The sequence below is a fragment of the Microtus oregoni genome, unplaced genomic scaffold, assembly GCF_018167655.1.
Source record: "Microtus oregoni isolate MIOR12 unplaced genomic scaffold, Mior012 000009F_ref0000495, whole genome shotgun sequence".
NCBI lineage: Eukaryota > Metazoa > Chordata > Mammalia > Rodentia > Cricetidae > Microtus > Microtus oregoni.
Window position 1 is genome coordinate 11,468,107 of NW_024543068.1, and position 23,107 is coordinate 11,491,213.

Consider the following 23,107-nt stretch of genomic DNA (forward strand, 5'->3'; position numbering starts at 1 on the left):
ATGTAAACCGCTGAGTCTTGAGGGACTGAAACAGACCAGATCAATGCAAATTTATAGTACGGCTTATGGGAGGACGAAGAGTTTAACTGGGTCCCCCAGGGCTGGGGAGGGTTTGCAGATAGACACAAGCATACAGATATTAGCAAGGTAAACAAAGGAAGGACTGTGATGTGCGCTCATTCATGTCCTCAGCAGGATTTCTCAAATGCCTGCTGTGTTCTGGATACTATGCTGGGGCTTCGACTGAACCCGGTTTCCTCCTCCTGGAGGCTGGGAAAGCATTCAAATTAATCCATGAAGTCCGAGTGTAAGAATGGCCATCAGAGCTCTGCCAGAGCTGAGTCAGATCAGGGTGGAAACGGGGCAGGGCTGGGCAGAAGGGAAGCTGCACAAGCCAGACACGGGGAGAGATGGAGGGAGAGAGAGACAGGGCAAAAGGAGGACATGGCATCAAAATAGCAGAAACTATGTGAACACAGGACCAGAGCACACAAAGGCCATATTATGTGGGCAGAGCACTGTGTCACCTGCTTCCCAACCACGAGGGTACAGCAGGGGAGAGACCGGGTATCTGAGCCCAAAGAGAAGTCCTCCTTAGGATGGTCTAAGACACACACAATCCCTATAACCCTCTAGGCAGCCATTATCCTACCCTGGATCAGGTGATCACAAAGACCACTCCTGGCTTTGTCCTGTCCTGGGGCCATCTTTACTGACATGCACCATAAACATTTCCCTGCACGTACATCGTGTCAGGAAGCTGCCAAACGAAACACATTTCTGGACTAGCTGGCTGGGAGTATTATTACTTCATTCAGTGAACTCTACATAAAGCATGCTAAATAGTTACTTTGGAATAAGAATAGGAAAAAATAGGAAAACGTTTGATCCTCCCCAAAGGTTTTCTATTTTTATTTTTTATACTGCTGCCTGCTGCGAAGTCAAACCCAGAGCCTCATGCATGACTGGCAAGCCCTCTACTACTGACCAATCCCCTTTCAGGTAATGAAAACTCGAATTTATATCATGTTTCCAACACTCAGGAGCAAGTTTTACATTAACTATAGTTTGTTTGACCTCCGATTTAAGAATTTTTGAATTTTCTCATTTCTTGGATGAGTTTCCCTTCATATTTCATGCTTTTTGATGGATGTTTTACATTGTAGTTTGAGACTTTCTGCTGAAGGTGAGGTTTATGTAGAACCTGCTGAATCAGAAACTAACCTCAAAGAAGCTGCCAGCAATGGACGATGTGGCAACTTTGACTTCTATACTTCCGCTACACTAACACCAGGTTGGCATATGACTGGAAGGCAGGCCGCCAGTGGGCATCTGCTGATGAATGAATTGGAAGAGCTCTGATTGTGTCTTCTGAAGAATGGATACAAGAACATGGACAATGCCAGGTGGAGTCATAAACCCCCCAGTGCTGTTATCCTGCAAACTGTACTGGGTAATAACATTGGCAGTTTTGTTTGTTTGTTTTCCGAGATAGGGTTTCTCTGTAGCTTTGGAGCCTGTCGTGGAACTAGCTCTTGTAGACCAGGATGGTCTTAAACTCACAGAGATCCACCTGCCTCTGCCTCCTGAGAGGAGGCTTGCAGATTAAAGGCTTGCACCACCACCACCTGGCCTCCATTGATAGCTTTTAATCAGATATTATAATATGGAATTTTCAGATAGTTGTTGTTAGAAATAAGACTCTCCTCAACCTTGCTCATCCTTCTTATTACTAACTATATGTGCACATATTTACCTGTGGTGATATCCTGTTTGTACAAATAAAGCTTGCCTAAAAGATGGGGGTGGAGCTAGCCACTAGCTAACCATAGAGGTCTGGAGTTCTGTACAGACAGACAGAAAGTGATTTGGCTGGGCAGAGAGAGGAAGTGATAAGGTAGGAGGAGACAGGAGCTCACTCTCTTTTTCAGTCAGGAAATTGAGTAGTTAGGGTGGCTGTGGTTTTGCTTCTTTGTCTCTCTGATTTCTTAGCATGTCCCCCTCTATGATTAAAACTTAATAGAACTCATGCTACATTATTAGCGCCCAACTTAAAGGCACAAATTCATGAAAAAGCTGCTTGCCTGTGGCTCCTGCTGGAGTCACTGCACAGCAGGCTAGCTTCTTCTCCCGCCATTCCCGCTCCCCCCCTCCCCCAAGCCTTTAAGTGAGTTTGGAATTTGTTGTTGTTGTTGCAGCCTCTCTGCAACAAACTCCGCAGGCCCAAACTCCACAGGCACCTGGGCTCCAAATGCTTACTTGCCCTAGATTGGCTGCTCTGCCTTCAGGCAGCCAGTGCCACCCTCCCCCCCTTCACTGTGGGTTGTGGGCTTTCCCTACACCCCCTCTCGTAGGCCGCCATTCTCTCAGCTCATGGCTTCACTTTAGCAGCTGGAGCTCTCCTCAGCCAGGCTGTTCACCACCTGGGTTCACCACTCAGATGTCTACGCCTCACAGTTCACTGACATTGTCGGCAGATTTTGTAAGACAACTGGGAATTCATACAGGGGGGAATTACTTAAAAGAGAGAGTTTATTTCCCACATTAGAACATAGGAAACATCATTATTATGGGAGAATTTAGGCCTCTGTATGATAATATGTTTGAAAGTTTGAAAATGGAACAAAAAATGAGAGGGTATCTAATTTAGATGGTATATAAGTAATGTCAATAATAAACATTATCAGTTTTATCACTTGTTTTTACACTAAAAATGTTGATTAATATGAGGGCTAAGATACAAGTTTTAGAAAAACGTAATAGAACAGATCATAGAGATATCCCAATCCAGACAGAAGAATTTAATTGGAGAACCAATTTCAGCATTGCATTATAAGGTTAGAGAGGAATAGCCTAAGGTTTTCAAACAACCAACTTTAATTTATTCAGCCACTTTATAGGAACAGCTGCCAAATGACAGATATCCTCAAGGTTGTGCAAGAGTTAATTGCCTCCTGTGGAAATGTTAGATTTAAGGAGATTTAAGGAAGTGATAGTCTCATATGGCATTCATTCACCTTTAGTGAAGCAGATGTTAAACTCATGATCAACTTGTACTAGAATTATCCCTAGAGACTGTAGAGACTTGGATAAAGTGGTCTTGGAACCTGGTTCTCAATTACAATGGAAGATCTGGTGGAAAGATGAGGCTAAGACCACTGAACAACAAAGTAAGACTAGAGGCATGGAAATCTCCCAAGACCAAATTCTTGGAGAGGGAGATTATACTGATTTACAAAGGCAATCTGTATATGATGAACATACCCTTGGTTTATGCTGCACAGCAGCTTTGAGTGCTTGGAAAAGAACTGGTGAAATAGGAAAGAAAATTAAGTCATTTACTAAAGTTATACAGGGCCCAAAGGAAACCTTCATGTATTTCTTACGAAGAATGATTTCAGCAATAAACAGAATGATACCAGATTCAGAAACTAGACAAATAATTGACTCTCTGGCTTTTGAAAATGCTAATGCACAAGGTAAAAGGGTAATTAGGCCACTAAAAGCAAGATCAGCGCCCTTGGAGGAATGGATCCAAGATGCAATCAATATTGAATCTCATGACCATGATGCATGGATAGGAGAGATATTTCCAGAGGCTTGAAGAAAAATCAAAATGCCAAGTGTTTCAATCATGGCAAACATGCTCACCTAAAAAGGGATTGTAAACAGGGCATTCCTTGAAACAATGGTTTGTTATAAGCATAATTCAAACAAAACACCTCTTCCTTCTTTATTATGTAGAGGGTGTGGCAAAGTCAGGCATTGGATCAAAGAATCATTCAAGGCAACCCTTTGCCATCAGGGAAACTCCTTGAGGGGCCTCTTGCAGGGACCCATGCCAAACTTGGTTCAGTCATTTCCTGTAAGCATGGAGGAAACTCCTTCCCAGAGTTGCTAAAGAACCTAATGCTTTCAATAAGAAACCATACTGCTATGGATGATAGAAAAGCTAGAGAGGACAGCACAAAAACTCAAGAGAAAACATAAAGCAAATATTTTTGCAAACTTCTATAAATGAACAAAGACCAAAATTAAAATATGAATAAGTGATGTTGTCATTGAACATCTGGTAGACATAGGTATGGATGTAACAATAATTGCACCAGAATGTTGAGGCATCCACACTGACCTCTTCAGGAGGTAAATGTTCAACTTTTAGCAATTGAAATTTTATCTCAGGTAAAATAGAGTGCAAGATGGGTTGAATGTATAGGGCTAGAAGGACAGAGAGGAAAATTAAAGCAATATGTTGCTAACATAGCAATGAATTTATGGGGACGTGATTTGTTACAGCAATGGAATACTCAGATTAGCATTCCCCCATCTCAGAAACAAAGCATAAATTAACATATATTTCTGGGAAAAATATTAGAAGGTATTAAAAACAGTCACCAACCATTCAGGTTATACAAGAACAGGACACAACAGATGCTGATATTTTAAAGGCACCAACAGCCCTACCTTTATAATGGTTCACAGACAAACCTGTATGGGTTGTACAATGACCAACCCTTAACAACAGAGAAACTGCAGGCTTTAGAACAGTGGGTACAAGAGTAATTAGATGCTCAGTATACTGAAGAATCAACCAGTCCTTGGAATTATCCCATATTTGTTGTTAAAAAGAAATCTGGAAAGTGGAGAATACTAACAAATGTAGGAGCCATTAATAAGGTGATTCAACCAATGGGCTCCCAACAGTCTGGAATTCCTTTGCCTTGTCTATTGCCTAAAGGATGACCCTTTATAGTTATTGATATAAAAGTTATTCATATAAAATATTGTTTCTTCACTATACCTTTATAAGAAAAAGACAGAAAAAATTGCCTTCACAGTGCCTACTTAATTCTCAGCCTGCTAAGAGATAGCAATGGAAGGTTCTCCCACAGGAAATGCTAAATAGCCTCACCCTATGCCAATATTTTAAACGTTAGCCACTGGAAATGATATGTAAGCAATTCCTTAATATATAGTTTACCATTATATGGACAACATCTTTTTAGCTGATTCAAATACAGATACTTTAGAAAGAATGTTTAAAGAAGTAAAGAAAAAATTGCCTTGTTGAGGATTACAAATTGCTCCTGAAAAAATACAAAGAGGAGAGTCTATTAATTATTTAGGATATAAAATGTGTCTACAGAAAATAAGGCCCCAAGAGGTGCAAATTAGAAAAGATCAATTGCAGACTCTTAATGACTTTCAAAGATTGCTAGGAGACATCCTATCTGTGGCCCACTACTGGAATAGAATGTGTGATAAACTGAGTAATTTATTCAAAACCTTAGAGTGTGACAAGGACTTAAATAGTCCCAGGAAATTATCAGCTGAAGCTGAAAGAGACTTGGCTTTGGTGGAAGAGGAATTGCAGAAGGCACATGTGGATCATGTGGATCCAGAGCTTAACTGCATTCTTATCATATTACCTTCCAAGCAGCCCCTACAGGAAGTTTAATGCAGAAGGAAGATAAACTTAGAATGGATCTTTTACCTACATAAACCAAGGAAAAAATTAAAAACATGTGGAAAAGGTCTCTGAGTTAATTCTAAAAGGAAATTTGAGGCTTTGTCAATTAGCAGGAATAGACCCAGCAGAAATTGCAGTACTTTCAACAATGGTGAAATTGACAAATTATGGGCAGAAAGTGAACCCTGGCAAAGAGCTTACAGTAATTTTTTTTGGAGAGAAATAACCACAAATATCCCAACAGCAAGAGAATTCAACTTATAAAGAGCACTAATTGGGTCCTTCCTCACATTATATGAGAAACACCAATAACTGGAGCCCTTATATTCTATATTGATGCAAATAAATCAGGAAAAGCAGCTTATAAACTCAGCAAATTTAAGTAAAGTGGATAAAAGTTCTTATGATTCTGTCCAAAAGTAAGAAATATATGCTATTCTCATAATACGAATGAATTTTATGGAACCTCAACATAGATACTGATTTAACATAGATATGCAGAAACAGTTGTTTTTCATACTGAAACCACTGAATTTATATCAGATGATACAAAATTGAACTTATTATTTACTCATTTACAAGAAATAATCAGGAATAGGAACCATCCCCTATATATAACTCACATCGATCCCACATTGGTCTGCCAGACCCTCTCGCACACAGTAATGAAGACATGATCAATTATTGATTAGAAATGTACTGGAGGCCTCAGAATTTCATTAAAAAAAATCATGTCAATAGCAAAGGTTTAAAAAAAGACTTTTGTATCACATGGCAACAATCCAAGGAAATTATAAGGAATTACAAGAAATTATAAGTTCTTTATATAAATAAACTCCACTGTCTGAAGGAAGTAACCCAAAGAGTACTCAAAGGAATAAAATATAGCAAATGGATGTGTTCCATTTTGTAGAATTTGAAAAATTAAAATATGTGCACCACATCACTGATACCTACTCAGGGTTTCAATGGGCAAGTACTTTGAGTTCAGAAAAAGCTGATTCAATAATCCCATGTTTGCTATAAGTTATAGCCATTATGGGTATACCTGTACAAAACAAGACAGACAATGCTCAAGCATATGTCTCAAAGAAAATAATTTTTTTTGCTTATTATAATGTAAAGCATATTACATGTATATCACACAATCCTATAGGGCAGGCAGTTACAGAAAGATAAAACTGAACTCTAAAGGATATGTTAAATAAACAGAAAGGGATAATAAAACTCCCCAGAAATAGACTGTATAAATGCTTTATTAACTTTGAATTTTCTAAATGCTAATGAGAAGGAAACAACAGTTATAGAGAGACACTGGATAATGGGGAAAAAAACCCTATGGGATTAAATCAGTTAGTATACTTTAAAGATGTCTTAACATCAGAGTGGAAACCAGGACATATGTTATGTTGGGGAAGGGGTTTTGCTTTTGTTTCCACAGGAGAAGGAAAGCTATAGATACCATCAAAATTGTTAAAGATTAGATTTGAACAAGAGACACTCCTTTATTAGGAGAGATAATATTTAATCAAACATCATGACTGTTCAATCTAAACTAACTTTAAAACCAAGAAGAGCTTTACCTTTGATCAGATATAACTTGCCATAAGGGTAACTTATGGCATAAATTGACTCCCAAAAATTAGGGTTGGGGAGGGTTTTGTTTTTGTCTTTTCAGGGCAATTAAGGCATCCAGCTAAGGAATTTGAAGACTATTGGACAAATGAGACATGGGAAGAAAAAGGACAAATCATCCCCCAAAAAATGTTCCAAGAAAAATAATTTGGCCTATTAGTATATCACACCTCCAACAGAATAAAATTTCATAAATCTTCCCAGATGTTTGTTTCTGCTATTCTCTAAGACATATAATATAAATCGTCTTTTTGTAGCCCCAATCCAAATAAAAATTAAAGTTGGTTTTGGAGTTGGAGTATGGCTCTCTCCTTCTCTAAACCCAAGCATGCTTTGTTAAAGTAAAATCCCAAATCTCTGTCTCAGGCTAGAAGAGATGCCTAATATGCGACAGAAAAAAAGCAAAAATTAAAGGACTATTTTATTGCCACGAATCTCATAATCCTTTGGTCCTATTTTGAGTCTTTGAGACTTTTCTTGAAGTATAAATATTATGTAAAAGTTACAAAATTAAAAATATATTTAAAATTTTTATCATGCTATTAATGGCCATATAGAGTACTAACTAATTCTACAAAAAGGCTTCATCTACCTTCCTGTACATGATTTGGGGTTTGAGTCTCTATCACTTTTCTGCAGTGAACCATGAGCACACCTAACAATGACTTCAGGAAGTCTTCATGAGGAGGATGGGGCCCTATAGCAACAATTCCTCCAGAACTATAACACCACTAGGCTGAAGAATGACACTTAAAGATCGACTTTGAATTACAAACTGCTCAGGACAATTTTGAGGTGGCTTGCTGAGATGATCCAGCCATACTGAGTACTCTAGCCAGGACTTGAGGTAAGTCCTGTGCTTTCCCATTACAGAGAGACTGGACAACAAATGATACAGCTACCTCTCCCAGGACTTGACAATTAACACAATTTTTTTTTCCAGGATCCACTAAAGATGCCGTCATCTGCCGGGTGGTGGTGGCGCACACCTTTAATCCCAGCACTCGGGAGGCAAAGGCAGGCAGATCTCTGTGAGTTCGAGACCAGCCTGGTCTAAAAGAGCTAGTTCCAGGACAGGCTCCAAAACCACAGAGAAACCCTGTCTCGAAAAACAAACAAACAAACAAACAAACAAAAAAACCCAAGAGAAGATGCCGTCATCCCCAGAGAGCAGGAAATAAATTTAAGAATATGACACCCACATTCCCAAGAGGTGGGGTGGATGGTTTTGGTCATTCAATGAGTTATGGATATTTTCATTGTTTTGGGCGGTTAGTTACAAGTTGTTCTTTATTACGATCAGGAAGAAAGCTGAAAAAAGGAGATCAGACTTAGAGGTCTTGTTTTGAGAGAAAAAAGGGGGATTTAGATGAAAGGCTATAAGGGTAGATTATTGAATCTACTCTGAAAAGAAATAAGGGGGGTATAGAAATAAGGTGACTATTAGTTTTAAATATTTTACATTGGATTGGATTTTTTTGTATACCGATACAAATTTAAGGTTATTTTTGTTAGAACATACTATATATACATTTCTAATTTTGTTCAAGGTACTGTACCTATGCAACTCATTTAACAATGTAATGCAAATTTCTAGCCCTTGAAAGTTATTATTACCAAATATTTAGGATAATAAGGAAATAAAGGTTACCAATTAGTCACCTATTACAATCAAACTTACAGTCATATTAGGTATATTTTCAAGGTCTAACAGAGATATATTTTAGATAGATAGGTCATCTTCAAACACCTCAGAGTTCTACATGTCTGCTACAGGCAGTACCAATCTACTTCAGAGAAGATGATGGGTATCAGGGAAACTCCACATGGAGTTTACTTTCTATGTGGCAGAGATTAGTCACTGGATAAGAAAGTGCTCCTGTCTCAACTGCTGACACTATGCTGTACAAATTGCACAAGCAGGACACAAAAGAAAGAACTGCTGAACTTTGCCAAGACAACGTAGGACAGCTCTTCAGAATATCCTGCTTCACAGAAAAGTCTGTCAGATATGCTAGGCCTGTAGGCCAAAGATGGATGCCCCAACATTGCAGAGGAACCTTGGGTGACTGTACAGGCAGCTAGCTGTTTCTGTCATTTCTCACATTTTCTGGAAGTTGCTTGCTTGCACTTCCTCCTTACTCAGGTAATATTTCCTTCTTGGGTCTCTGATGGAGTTTTCCTTGCTATCAGATTCAGAAAAGAAATCCACTAAAGAAATGTAAAGTGTATAATGTCAAGAGACATAAAAAGACAGTTTTGGTAATGCAAGTTAGAATAGAAAGTGAATTAGGTACCACCTTTTGGATTCACCAAGATAGGATAAATATGGAATATTTTGTTCTGAATTTGTCAATTGTTAATGAACTAGACATTGTTGATGTATTCATTGCCTGTATATATACTTGTGATATATATATATATATATATAGTTATGATACTTATTTTATATAGTTTTTCTTATATTAGTTATAACTTGAATTTTTAAACAAAAAAGGAAAAATATTGTGATATATTGTTTGTACAATAAGGCTTGCCTGAAGATCAGAGGGCAGAGCTAGCCACTAGCTAACCACAGAGGTCTGGAAGTCTGTACAGACAGACAGGAAGTGATATGGCTGGGCAGAGAGAGGAAGTGATAACGTGGGAGGAGACAGGAGCTCACTCTCCTTTTGGCTGGGAAGTTGAGTGGTTAGGGTAGCTGTGGTTTTGTCTCTCTGATTTCTCAATATTTTCCCATTTATCTTACTTCAGGCTTTTATTATTAAGACCTATTAGAACTTACGCTACATTTATTATCTCTTCTTGCTATTTATATGTGCACATATTTACCCCTTCTTACTGCTTCTATATATGCACATTCTTACCCCTTCTTACTGCTATCTATATGTGCACATACTTACCCCTTCTTACTGCTATCTATATGTGCACATACTTACCCCTTCTTACTGCTATCTATATGTGCACATACTTACCCCTTCTTACTGCTATCTATATGTGCACATACTTACCCCTTCTTACTGCTATCTATATGTGCACATACTTACCCCTTCTTACTGCTATCTATATGTGCACATACTTACCCCTTCTTACTGCTATCTATATGTGCACATATTTACCCCTTCTTACTGCTATCTATATGTGCACATTCTTACCCCTTCTTACTGCTATCTATATGTGCACATTGTTACCCCTTCTTACTGCTAACTACATGTGCACATATTTACCCATTCCTTATGAAAAGGATCTGGTAACAGCAGATGTCTATATCTGAGGAGCCAACATATGATCTGGTCAGAGGAACAGGCTAACAGCATACTGCTTCACTGTTTGGTCGGGTGGCCAGTTTTCATGAGTCTAGCTCCGAAGAAGACTGCCTTTTTTCCATGTTTATATACAGCAACTTCCCTTCATAAAGGGGGCTTCTCTCTTTGTGTGTGTGTGTGTGTGTGTGTGTGTGTGTGTGTGTGTGTATGATGTGTGTATTCATAAGTGTGAGTACAAGCATTTCATTTTGTTTGAGAAAGATTCTCTTTGTTGTGGGCTAATGCACACACCAGGCTTGCTAGCTCTCTGAGCTTCTGGAGAGGTCCCTGTTCCCACCTTCTCTTTTGCTGTAGAAGCAACAGGATTGTGGTCATACATTACTGTGTCTGGCTTTCCATGGGTTCTAGGGATTAGAACTCAGGTACTCATGCTTGCACCGAAAGTGTTTTACCCATTGAGCTACCTTCCTTGATCTTGTAGTGTCTCCCTTCTCCATGACCAAAAGCCTAGCATGGACAAGTCAGATCCTCTGCATGAATAAGGAATGGGTGTTTGCATACATGCACAATGGAAAGAAGAATGAACAGGTACAAAAGACCAGAGGAGAATCTTCTAAGAGTAGCAGCTTTGAAAATTTCATATTATGACATTTGCTTAAAACTATGAATAGTTCATTATCCAATAGCTTTGAGTTCTCCTACAAAAAAATAAAGACTTATCAAATTTCAAAATATCTACATTCGGCCTTGGCATCTATTTGAATTTCCATGGCAAATTACATGTAAATAGGAAGAGGGAGCGGAAAACACCCTCAAATATTCCAGTGCCAAAATACAAAAGCACAAACCTTCTACTTACTAACAAGAGACGAATCAGTCAAAGCACCACAGTGATTTACAACTAGCTGACTTTTCTCATAATCTGAGAATCCGGTTGGTTTTCCTACTTATATTTCCATTCACATATATATATTGTGCTGGGGTCATAGGTTATGTCTTAATTATGTAGCTAAAGAAACACTTTACCCATTTGAGCCGCTTCTCCCTGGCATCAGGCACCTGGATTTCCTGGATTAGGTTAAGAGCAGAGAGCCCCTGCTAGCTATTCCGCTGACGGGGATACCCATGCTCAGAAACTGAGAAGAGAAGGCTAGGCAATGGGTGTTTTAGTCTAAGTAGTGATGCTTTCCACTCTGAGGACTGGAGGGAACCCAAGTCTTGTCTTTATTATAACCTAATTTGAAAGAATAAAGGATAAATATCAACACCAGTCATGTCAACAGTGCAATCTACTTCATCATTCTCCGAGCCCTGCAGTTAAATACCTACACCCCCTGGAGCCTAGCTCCAGCTCCGCAGATGAGGTAAGCACAGTTGTAAATATTCTATGTGAGTAAAGATTGCTTTTCCCAAAGACAGGCATGGCTTAACACGCCATGTTCTTTCTGCAGAACTTTTAGGTGCAATTATGTCCTAAGGACACACGGATGGTAAAGCATAGGTATGTGTCCGTAACAAGCATCCCATTAAGACTGGTGGCAGGCTGTGTGGGTTCACTGGCTGTGTGACTGGAGGCTGGACTGCTAACAGGGAGTGAGCTGCGGAGCGACTCCCAGGGGAAGGCAACCTAAACTGGTTAGCTGCCCAGTTCAGAGCTACAAGAATGAACTGGATCTTGAACAGAGGCTGCCCAGGACCACACGACTTTGCTACAGTGCAATGATGGGTACACGTCTAAGGATCTAGGGTGCCAGGGATTTTTTCCAAGAGCAGTGTGTGCTTCGGTAAGACAGCCCGAGAATGAGGCCACTGGACCGCCCCTGTCTCTTTAACAAGGTAGTAATTGTTAACAGTGGAAGAGCATCACTCTTCTCCTGGGATCTGGCCAGCTCCGCAAGAGACAGTATCACTTTTCAGATGTTATCTTTCCCAGTAGCTTATTTCTTAATCCACTTCAGAAAAAGAGTTCTTTGGCTTTCTTTCAAGCAGACCAACCCGCTTTGGGTGGGTTCTTAGAAGTACCCTCCCATCTTCCCCATCTGAAAGCCAGGCTGCCTCCCCTCCGACTGCCAGCCAGGTGGCTCAGCTAGCTATGCTTGAGCATTGTTTCTCAACACAGAAAGAGTAACTGCAATGAGAGAGGCCTCAGGACAGGGATGCGCACGGTTTCATTGGCTGGCTGCCAGGTCAGACGGCCACATACAGGCTGCATCTTTTTGTGCGGCTGCAGCCAGATCAGGCTAGCAAAACACATCGCTAAAGTACCACTGTGTGGTGAGGCCTATCACAGAATGCTAAGACAGCAGTTTGGAGCTGGGTCATATGAACCGAATTAATAACTTTCATTGTGTTCCTGGTGCTGCACATTAATGAAATCCTTACTGGTGTTTGTTCTAAGAATGTGCATGGTAGACACGGCATGAGAGGTCAGTATAGCCTCAGGAGGAAGAGGGAAAGGAGGAAGCAGATCACACTTCCAGTTCCTAGAGAGTCTACATTACAATCACGAGTCAGAAAACTAAGCCAAACTGGTCAGGAGACAGACAGGAGCAAACAGGAGTGAGGTGCCCCGGGGAAAGAGAAGACCTGTCAAGGACACAGGCTAGTTTCTCTCTTGTGGATAATTTCCAGTGGCTTCGGAACTCTGAAGGTGTTCGTTAGATGCTTAGGATCTGGTTCAGGAAAGACTGGGCAGGGAGAACACTTTGGATTGGTGTGGGAGGGTTTGATAAAGGGAGTTGTTGGGGATAGGTACCTGGGACTGGTTGGCTTGCAAAGAAAAGTCTTCTTTGTTTGGGGGCAACTTGGTGATCTATTCAGGACTGAACAGCCCTGATGGAGGCCGACACTTTCCTAGTCTGTAGGGAAGGGACCTCAAATATCAGAATACCGAGCACACAGAAAATAACACAGGAAATACAGTTAACACAATATATATTCATATTATTATATTAGTAAAATATACAGAAGCTAAGACAAGTCAGCAACGTCTCTGTCAGAATTTAACACTTGCCTAGACCAAGAGGTCTTAGTTGGGCTTTCATTCCCAATACCCTCAGCACAGTTACCTTGAAGAGGACACCAGGAATTTCCTCAGCATCGTATAACATGTTTTGCAAACATACTCAATCTTCTTGGTCTAGCACATCTGTCCTTCTACCCTACATAAGGAAGGCTTCTGGGACTGTCATAGCTGTGGATGCTGCTCATCACTGCTGTGGGTGCAGAGACTTCTGTGGGCCACCGATTCACAGACTGCTGCTGGAATGGGCTGTGGCCTCGGAGATTGTTCTGCCTCCTCACCAGGTAAGCTACTTCTCTGTTCAAGGGAGGCAGCACACTGCAGATGGGCGATACGAACCAAATTAACAGTTTCTGCAGATACAGCCTGGTGGGTCTTATGGGCGATGCTTCTCTGTAGCCACACTGCTCACTGATTTCTGAGACCGTGATTGACTCTGGGCCCATGTCCGTGCATCCTTGGCAATGCTGTCTCCAGAAGACGGTGAGCTCAAGTTTAGCAGGACTGCTTTTGTGCAGAATTCCAGGTACGGAGATGAACTTTTTCAAGTCTGCACTGCCGAAATGCCTACATGGCTGAGCACTGATGAGGGAGAACCAGAAGAAAGGCTCAAGGAAAACGATACACCATGGCGGTCCAAGGCTCACAGTCCTGGAAGCAGAGATGCCAGTACTCCTTGGCAGGTCATCAGTTTGGTTTGGAGCTGGCTGTCACATTCACCCTTCCGGATGCCAGTATATGAAGGAAATCTTGATCTTTTCGCTCAGCTTTCTATACTTTTTACAAGTTGTCCATCACGGGACAGGCTGTTTAGTGTCAGGGTTAAAGTACCATTGGCTTAGTGGCACGAGAATTCCGGGTGTTTTCGGTTTCTCCGGTACATTTTGGTAGATGACCAAGTCATGGATTTGGTGTTCCTGTCTCTCTCCTCATTCCTTTCTGGAGAGAGTTTAAATGGGTTGAGAAAGATATTTGAAGCTTTCTGATCCAATGTAAATGAACCCTGTGGTGGGTAAACAACTTTCCTTTCTCCTTTGCTCTCCTGGGGTATTTTAATGAACAATGCTTCTCAAAGAAGCTTATAAATATTCCCCCAGAGGAAAGAAGAATATTAAGCTCATAGGAGGTGTGCCATTAATGCTGAGTATGTGGGACTGAGCTAAGAAGAAAGGAATAATTGCAGTCTTGAGGTTTCAGAGAGTTTTCTGGTGAGTTGTGAAGGCTAAGGCTGGAACACAACACTGAGGAGCATTAGGGATGTGAGGACACAGCTTCACAAGACCAAGTCTGGCAGCGCCTTAATTGCACAGGCTACCACAGGTGGTGTGGGATGGGGTAGAGCTTGTTTTGCTGCCAATTAACGGGTGTGTGCTCATTTAAAACTTGTAACAACCACAATTATCAACGTCACCAAAGCCTTTACAAAATATTTTTGTTCCCTTTCCACCTCATTATCTCAAAGTCCACAAACTACCTACCTCTAGCCTAAAAGCCTCTCCTGATAACGAATAACTCTTCTCTGCGAGACGACTGCAACTGAGTCTCGGCAGAGTCTCCTTCCCATACCCCCGTTCTACTTTACCTGTGAGCCTTGGTTAGGGTTTTAATGTTTCTATTTGTCTCAAAGACCCTCCATTTTTAAACAAAAGCGTCTAATAACAGCAGAGAAGGTTCTTACTGCCACAGCGCCACCTTCTGGGGGGCCAGCACAGTATAGAAACTAGCAGTGCACAGCTTAACTTTGACCCAGGTTTGAAGTAGTCCTTACAAGTTGTTTGTATAAAGTCCCAATTGACTGCCTTTTCTGTTGCTGTTGTTGGTACTGGGGATCTGACCCAGGGCTTCGTACATGTTATAGCAGTGAGGTACGTCCCCAGACCCTGCATGTTAAGCATGTTATAGCAGTGAGGTACGTCCCCAGACCCTGCATGTTAAGCATGCTATAGCAGTGAGGTACGTCCCCAGACCCTGCATGTTAAGCATGTTATAGCAGTGAGGTATGTCCCCCGGCCCTGCACTGCATTGTTCTTCTTCATAGTTACTGAGTCCTTTGCTGTGCCATGAAGTAACAAAATGATAACAACAAAAATACGCTCTTATTCTTACTATTACCTTAAATTGTCCCTGACTTCATCGACTTTGATTTTCTCTGTCCTATAACTGTGGCAAGGGCTCCAGAATGTGTGGGTAAGGGTTTGGATCTGGCGAAAATAACTTGGGGCGCTTCCAAAGATCCTAGAAAAATGAAGAAGAAAAAAAATCCCCACTTAACACTGTATTTAATCTTGGCCCAAAGGACAAGAGGTAAAATCCCAAGCTAGGCTTAGGGAATCATTGTTCTCAGATGTTGTCACCCCATCTCCGGCCAAACACCAACTCTATGTCTCTCTTATGTTCCCCAACAGCACAGGGATGAGCATCACCTCAAAATCTTACCCTCCACCCCTGCACAGAAGAATGCTTAGGGGGTTTTAATAATGGGAAATGGAAGGGAAAGAAGAGGGCATCCGACACTAGGGCCATTGCCCCAGGAACATTGCTTGTTTTATTCCTAACTTCTCATGTGCAGACCCATGGAGGAGCCCAGCAGCCACATACTGTACGATGAATAGTCTGCTAACGGAAACAAGTCATATCACTGTAGCAGCCAAACAAGGAAGTCACCTGGAAGTGAAAGTGACTTCTAGGTCCTGAGGGTGTAAGCCCCCCTGGATTTACTTTCCACTGAAGTAAATTCATTTCTCTTGTCTCAAGACACCGGGGGAGTGGGAGAGCACAGCCACACTGCGGTGCTTCCGAGCTGTCCCTATGAAGATCACGAGGCTACTGCACACTTCACAGTGCTGCAGATAATACGCCTTTGACGGGACATTGCTTCTTTCTTCCTGTAAATGGCATCCAACACCGACTTTCAAGACAGCAAGGTCCTATCCATAGCTACAGACCAATGGGAGCTTAAGAACAGGGTGTGGGGAGAGATGGCTGCACTCCAGTTGGGATGCTTTACAGAAGGGAGGGAGTAGGCTGGGCCGCGGCAGAGGGTGTGGCCGCGGATCCCCACAGTAACCCTAGCACCTCAGTTGTCTAATTTGCCTTCTTTGCTGTTTTAGTTCACCATCAGCCCTTCAGAGCTCGAGGAGGAGCACCATGGTTACAAAGGAGAGCCAGTGAGGTTGGCTTCAGGCCAAGGGCCCTCACTCCGGCTTCCTTCTCAAGTTTCCAAATCTGCTGACTCTCCTTCCTTTCGCTGCAAACTTAGAATGTAAGGCCCCAGGTAGGGCAGTTAAGAAAGATAACATTCAGGCAGCATTCCTTCAAGCCCTCTGCTAGGAAAGTTCTACTTTAACAAATGTGCGGAATGGAAAGACAAATGCGATTAGCCGGCCATCAGTAGGAAAGGGCTCAGCTGTTTTACAACTCGAGCTACCTGCAAAGCCACACATCTTAAAGTGGAGTCAGCCAGATGAAAGAGAAGAGTTAAAGGCCAGGAAACAGACAGGAGCTATATTTATGGACCTGTTACTCTACGAGACGGGGGCTTGAGGTATTTGGAAGACAGCTGAGGAGAGGAATATAGCATTGCTGCCTTCTCTTTTTCTGTCTCCTTCCTTCTCCCCTGCCACCTCCTTCTTCTGGGTTTAAAGAAAACTGCTGCAAGTGGCAGCCCTGACCATCGCACAGAACACCCTTCCGGAACTCTAGAACAGCCTTTACAGTGCAGCCCTGACTGTCGCACGAACACCCTTCCGGAACTCTAGAACAGCCTTTACAGTGCAGCCCTGATTGTCGCACGAGCACCCTTCTGGAGCTCTAGAACAGCCTTTACAGTGCAGCCCTGACCATCGCACAGAACACCCTTCTGGAGCTCTAGAACAGCCTTTACAGTGCAGCCCTGACCGTCGCACGAACACCCTTCTGGAGCTCTAGAACAGCCTTTACAGTGCAGCCCTGACTGTCGCACGAGCACCCTTCTGGAGCTCTAGAACAGCTTTTAGACCTCACTGCTGTAGAAATCACAAGCTGCATTGCTGACACACAACCATGCAGGGCAGTTACTCACTAGCAGCTGCAATGCCACGTGTGCTGGGAATTGACCGAGTGTCAGCCCTCACTGCAGCAGTCCCTTAGCATCAGGAAGTCTCAGCCAATGAATTCAACAGCATAGAGAGCCCTCTAGCCACAGGGTGACAAAGCACTAAATACCTAGCGAGTGAACACGGTAGGAATAATTGGCTGGCAGGTACCTTAAGGTGAAAGCAGGGGAAGATAATGGCTTGATCTGTCATTTATGCCGACACAAACAGACCAGGACTTTGACAAGATCTTCTAGCTGATGTCATCAAGGGCTACCAAGCTGCTGCAGTCATGATCCAGCAGATCCCTCACAGTTGTAACTCCCTCAGCCAGAGAGCATACAGTGTTCAGCTCCATATGGCTCAGTTAGGAATGCACAGGAGGCAGGCGGGGCTCCTGGGTCCTGCAAACGTCTCCAGCTTAAGGCATGTGTGTGTGGGGGGGCTCTTAACACTGTGACCCAGAACAACTTCAAACCTGCCCACGATTCTCACTTTGCTCCATCACAGTTCCAGGTGCAAGTTTTACTTCCTTAAACCTCTCTGCCCTAGTCTAAGAGCTGGGGGCGTCCTCAGTGGCAGAGCGCCTAGCATGTGAGCTGCAGCCAATGCCTAGTGTGAAACAGCAGACACCACCGTGCTCTAGTAGTCACAAGGGGATCACAAACACAGGGCCATCAAGTATCTCCTGATTCGGGCTCTGATGCTGTGAAGGACAATTTCTATGCTTTTATGAGAATGATAACACGGCCCCAAAACCTGGATGTAGGAAGAGTCCTTCTGAGCATATGCCTTCACTCAAGCCTCAAAATAAAGCAGTGAGATATACAGAACTGTCCTCATGACACGGTCAGGCTTCCCAGTGACCTGCTATCACTTTCAGGGGCACTGCCACCTCTCATCACATTCCCTGTACTAATCCTGAACTCCCCAGGGCTTCGTGCAGCTGTCAGCATGACGACAGGCTCCCTCCACAGCTTCTGACTGGCTCAGGTCCCTCCATGGCTTCTGACTGGCTCAGGATGGCGACAGGCTTCCTCCATGGCTTCTGACTGGCTCAGGATGGCGACAGGCTTCCTCCATGGCTTCTGACTGGCTCAGCACGATGACAGGCTCCCTCCACGGCTTCTGACTGGCTCAAGATGGCGACAGGCTCCCTCCACGGCTTCTGACTGGCTCAGGATGGCGACAGGCTCCCTCCACGGCTTCTGACTGGCCCTGATACTTCCCCACTTTCCTCTTGCCATATTTTGCACATAATCATTTCCCCAGCCATACTAACAAATGGGGTTTGCAGACAAAGTACATACATGTGCACGGCACAGGGCCTTTGCATTCATTGTATGTACTCCATGATGCTTTAGATATACTTCCCAATCTGCCGATTCCTGTACACGTAAATAAGACAGGGGCTCTCAGATCTTCTATCTGTATACTTAACCATGGAGTTGCTAGAAAGTGCTCAACACACGGCATGACATATGGTAAAGGCCTAGTCAATGTTGTCTGTTGTCATTCCCCATGTCCCCAGGACCAGAATCAGTCACAGAATCTCCTGTAGCCACTTCCCATGCCTTTTCCATCTCCTTGAGTTTTTCAGTGCCCCAAATAGAGTGGAGACCATTTTGCTTGCCCTGTGCTGTGTGGACTCAGGAGCCTGTGTTCAGTGGTCAATGTTTGTTGACTTGAGTCAAAGTGACTTTCTTTGAGTTTTCTGATTAGTGTGGGCTTATGAATTATTATACAAAACAAACCTCTGGCTCACTGCTCCCTCCCTGCATATATGCACTTACAGAGAGAGGCTATGGGCCCTGTAGACAGACTGTTAGCATCAACACAAAACTTACATTAAAGTCCAGACATCTAACTTGATGCATGGATAACTAATACGCTGAGTCTTAGTTTCCTCATGGGAGGGGAGGTAGCAGATGGAGCTCATGAAGCTGTCATGAGGGTTGAGAGATCCAACATTCAGAAACACTATGTGAAGAGTGAAGTACCAGTCAGACACAAGGAGTGTGTGCTCACATTAAAACTCAGAGCATTCTGCTAGACAAGGACGTTACATTTACCCCCATCGGTTCCAAAAAAAGAAAAGAAAAAAAATCCAGCTACACCAGGCTGTCTTATTATTCTAATGAAAAATATCAAAATACCTATCTGCCAATGCTTTCAAAGGACATTTGTTCTTTTGAGCTGAAGCTCCTGACAGAGGTAAAGGAGAGGACTGCCAGGTGCCACCTTCCTTGCTGCCCCACCCAGAGAAAGGCCACTGACCTGTGGAACCGGCAATGGGCAGAAAGGCCGCAGGGTTAAGGCCGCTCTGAAGTCCATTCAGCTGCCCTTCCACAGTGGAGACTCTGAAACACAAAGGAGCACGGTGAGACCTGCAGGCAGGAAGCTCTCATGGAGAGACAAGGTCAAGACAGACCTCCGATGGCCTTCTCTTTGGTCTTGGAGTTTCTTCTCATGGTACACAAGCCCCTGCTTCTTTTAAGCCTTTGTTAAAATGTCATGTTCCCACAGATGACTTCTTTCACCAATAGATACCGCCATCTCCAAAAATATTATGTATTTCAAAACTGACCTTTTGTTTATTCCCAACTGCATGGTTCTTTTCTCACTGTGGTGTCTCACTATTCAACAAGTAGTTATTTAGTGAATGAATACTTAGTTGATGGTTCTGACCTAGAGAAATAACATGTTTGAAAGACCGCATTTCATGTAGAGCGGTGGCTCTTGGGGAAGGGAGGAGGGACAGATTTGATCACCATCGTTCTTCTCTGGCCTTGGACATCGAACAAGACTGAGACAACTGTAGCCCTCATACAATGGGTTACCTAGCAAGTAAGGGCCAGGAACGCTACTGAACAATCAGTCGGCAGCACACAGACAGGATCCCCAAGAAATAGTGCAAAATCTCCTAGATTGGGCTGAGGCTCCTCAGGAACAAGCTATACGACACCTCCCATCAGGCCAGTCCTGGGGAGGCGGAGCATGACGGGTCTTGGTGCAGAGGTTTCCGGCATGTCTCAGAAAGTCTACCCTGGCACGTCGGCTACAGACCACGCCAGATCTCCCTGTTAAAGGCTCTTACAGCTCTCTAACTTTTCGCTGCATTTATCAAAATTATAAGTTTCAAGGTTATAATTACCAATTTATGTAGATGGAGCCTATGTGTCATCTTGCCTGGCACACAAGCTCGATGAAGACAGAGACTATCAACAGTCTTGTTCACGTGAGGCATTTTGCTTATAGCAGATATTTAATACATAGTTTTGGAAGAAATTTGACCCATTATGCCCACAAACACATTACTTACTCAGGCCATCTGCCTAGATTCCAGTTGGTATATAACAGTTCTAGCTGAGAGGTTATGGACAGAGTTTGCTCCTTTGGTTGGCTTTGTACTGTTGAATGTTTATCCAACAGTCTTTGAAACCCCTCCCCCAGCGCGGTTGTCCTACTCACTGGTCCCCATAAACATCCTCAGCAGGCCCTGCGTTTCATGATGGGTGGTGCGGCCGGCATTAAAGCAAATGGGGAAGAAGTAAACGTGTGAGGAAAGAAAGGGGCAGCGCAGACGACTGCAGGGGAGCAGGGAGCCAAGTCCCCTGGTGAAGGGCAAGGGCAAGGATGACCTTTCTGAGGAAATCCTCTTTCAGTTGAGTCATGACATTCTAAGAAATAGGTGTTGGCCCAGAGCGGAGAGGAGGGAAAAATTTTTATGATGAAATAAATTTGTTCAGTAATTCTGAGCCAGAAGCAGGCTTATACTGCCGGTCCTGGGAACATGTGGGGACCAGATAGGGAGAGGGGGATATTTGCTCTTGTAATTCTTGCTGAGAAAGAAGTAGGGTCTCCTCTTAAAAGGCCATCTCCCTGACAGAAGTAAACAGACACTGAAGTTATTATGCTTGCTTTAAGATCACCTGAGTAGGGAGGGGCATGGGGTTGAACTCGGTCTCATTAAAGCCTGTAGGTGAACAGTAAGAAGGGAGGCAGGGAGGACAAACTCATTGGTTCTGTAGAAGAAAGAGATAGTAAGGAGATTCTGAAGGTTTAACCCCAATGACTTCTAGGTCCCCCAAGTCTCTTAACCTTCATTTTAGCCTCTCTGGAACTCCCAACTCTCTTTCCCCTTTAAAAGGTTTTCCTCTGTTCCTCTTCCAAGATCTCCAGCACCCCCACCCCCATTATCTGTCCACAAGCACCACAGGCTGGGAGTTAGACCCACGATTCTACAGTGTCATCCATAGGGCCCCTACTCCTCTTTGATGGAGAAATGTGTCCACAGCAATTTAAGGGGAAAATTTGAGTGAAATTTTCCATGGAAACACTAGGATCCAAAATGGTTTAGGCCTGTTATGTCTGGTTTTGGCACACTATGGGTAAACATGTTTGTGTTGTGCTAACATCATTTCCTTGGGAAAATACATTACAACTTCTGGGCAGCCCACTCTGAACATGGCTGGCTAGGGTGGGGGTGTTTTTTTACACTTGCCCCAAAATGCTATTTTTTAAATCTTCCTAGGATTAAATGTATTTTAGGGATATTTACCTAAGGACATAGGGATGAAGCTGTCTTCCTTGGTTTTAATTATCAATATGATACAGCCTAGAATCATCTGAAAGAAGAGCTTGAGTTAAGGAACTGCCTGTGTCTGTGTCTGGGGGGAGGAGGCCTGGGACACACAATGACTGCTCATGGATGTAGAAGAGCCAACTCACTGGAGGTGGTACCAACCCAAAGCAGGTGGTCAGAACTGTAAAAGAAAGCTACTATTAGCCAGACTACAAGCCAGCTAGTCTCCATGGTTCCTGCTGTACTTCTGTGGCTGTGAAATGAGTTCCCTGGTGTCTTGGTTAGGGTTTCTATTGCTGTGAAGAGATACCATGACCATGGCAATTCTTATAAAGGAAAAACATTTAATTGGGGTGGCTTACATTTTCAGAGGTTTAATTCATTATCACCATGGTTGTGACATGGGGGTGTGCAGACAGATCTGGTTCTGGAGAAGGAGCTGAGAGTCCTGCATTGTTTTTAACTTTCAGGCAAAAAAAAGTTATCTGAGACACTGGGTCTGGCTTGAGCATATGAGATCTCAAAGCCCATCTCTACAGTGTCACACTTCCTCCAACAAGGTCACACCTGTAATGATCTGTCCTGTCCCTTTAAGAGACAAGACATGTCCACTTCCTCCCCCATCTGCTGAGGCAGGAAGATCTTCCTTCTTGCTTGCAGCCTGAGTCTCTTCCTTTTCCATCTCCCTCTTGAAGAAGCATCTTCTATCTCTTCCCACTTCTCCCCTTCCTACCCTTCTGTTTCTGTCTGTCTGTCCCTCCCTCTCCTCTTCTCCCCTACTCTCCTTCCCCCCCTCCCATAACCCACTAAATAAATATTCAACCTCACTCTGCATGGGGTGCCTATCCACGTCTCTATCTCTCGCCTGCCATGTGGCTCGCTGGCTGCCCAGGAACAGCAGCCTTCGGAGACTTGTGGTGTGGTCCAGTGGTGCGCTCATCTGTCTCTTCTCATGGCCTGCTACAGTCATTCAGGGAACTGCACCACCCCTGCCTGGGACTGGCTGCCTGCTGCCACATGGCCCATTGCCTGCTGCCGCCTGGGGACCTGCAGTAT

General features: G+C 43.2%; 1 protein-coding gene across 13 annotated transcripts in view; it reads right to left on the reverse strand.

Annotated features, from left to right (window-relative positions):
* Positions 1 to 23,107, reverse strand: part of Ttll5 (tubulin tyrosine ligase like 5) — a 256,731-nt gene that overhangs the window by 26,249 nt on the left and 207,375 nt on the right. For 10 of the 13 annotated variants that reach the window (XM_041658034.1, XM_041658033.1, XM_041658031.1 and 7 more), the window contains 3 exons: positions 19,744 to 19,826; positions 15,506 to 15,628; positions 13,304 to 14,332 (listed from right to left, as the gene is read on the reverse strand). In XM_041658034.1, coding sequence (XP_041513968.1) covers positions 15,507 to 15,628; positions 19,744 to 19,826 — 205 coding nt within the window. In that variant the 3' untranslated portion in view covers positions 13,304 to 14,332; position 15,506. Of the gene's footprint in view, positions 1 to 13,303; positions 14,333 to 15,505; positions 15,629 to 19,743; positions 19,827 to 23,107 lie in introns of those variants that run through there. The other 3 variants (XM_041658025.1, XM_041658028.1, XM_041658029.1) reach the window with 3 other exon arrangements.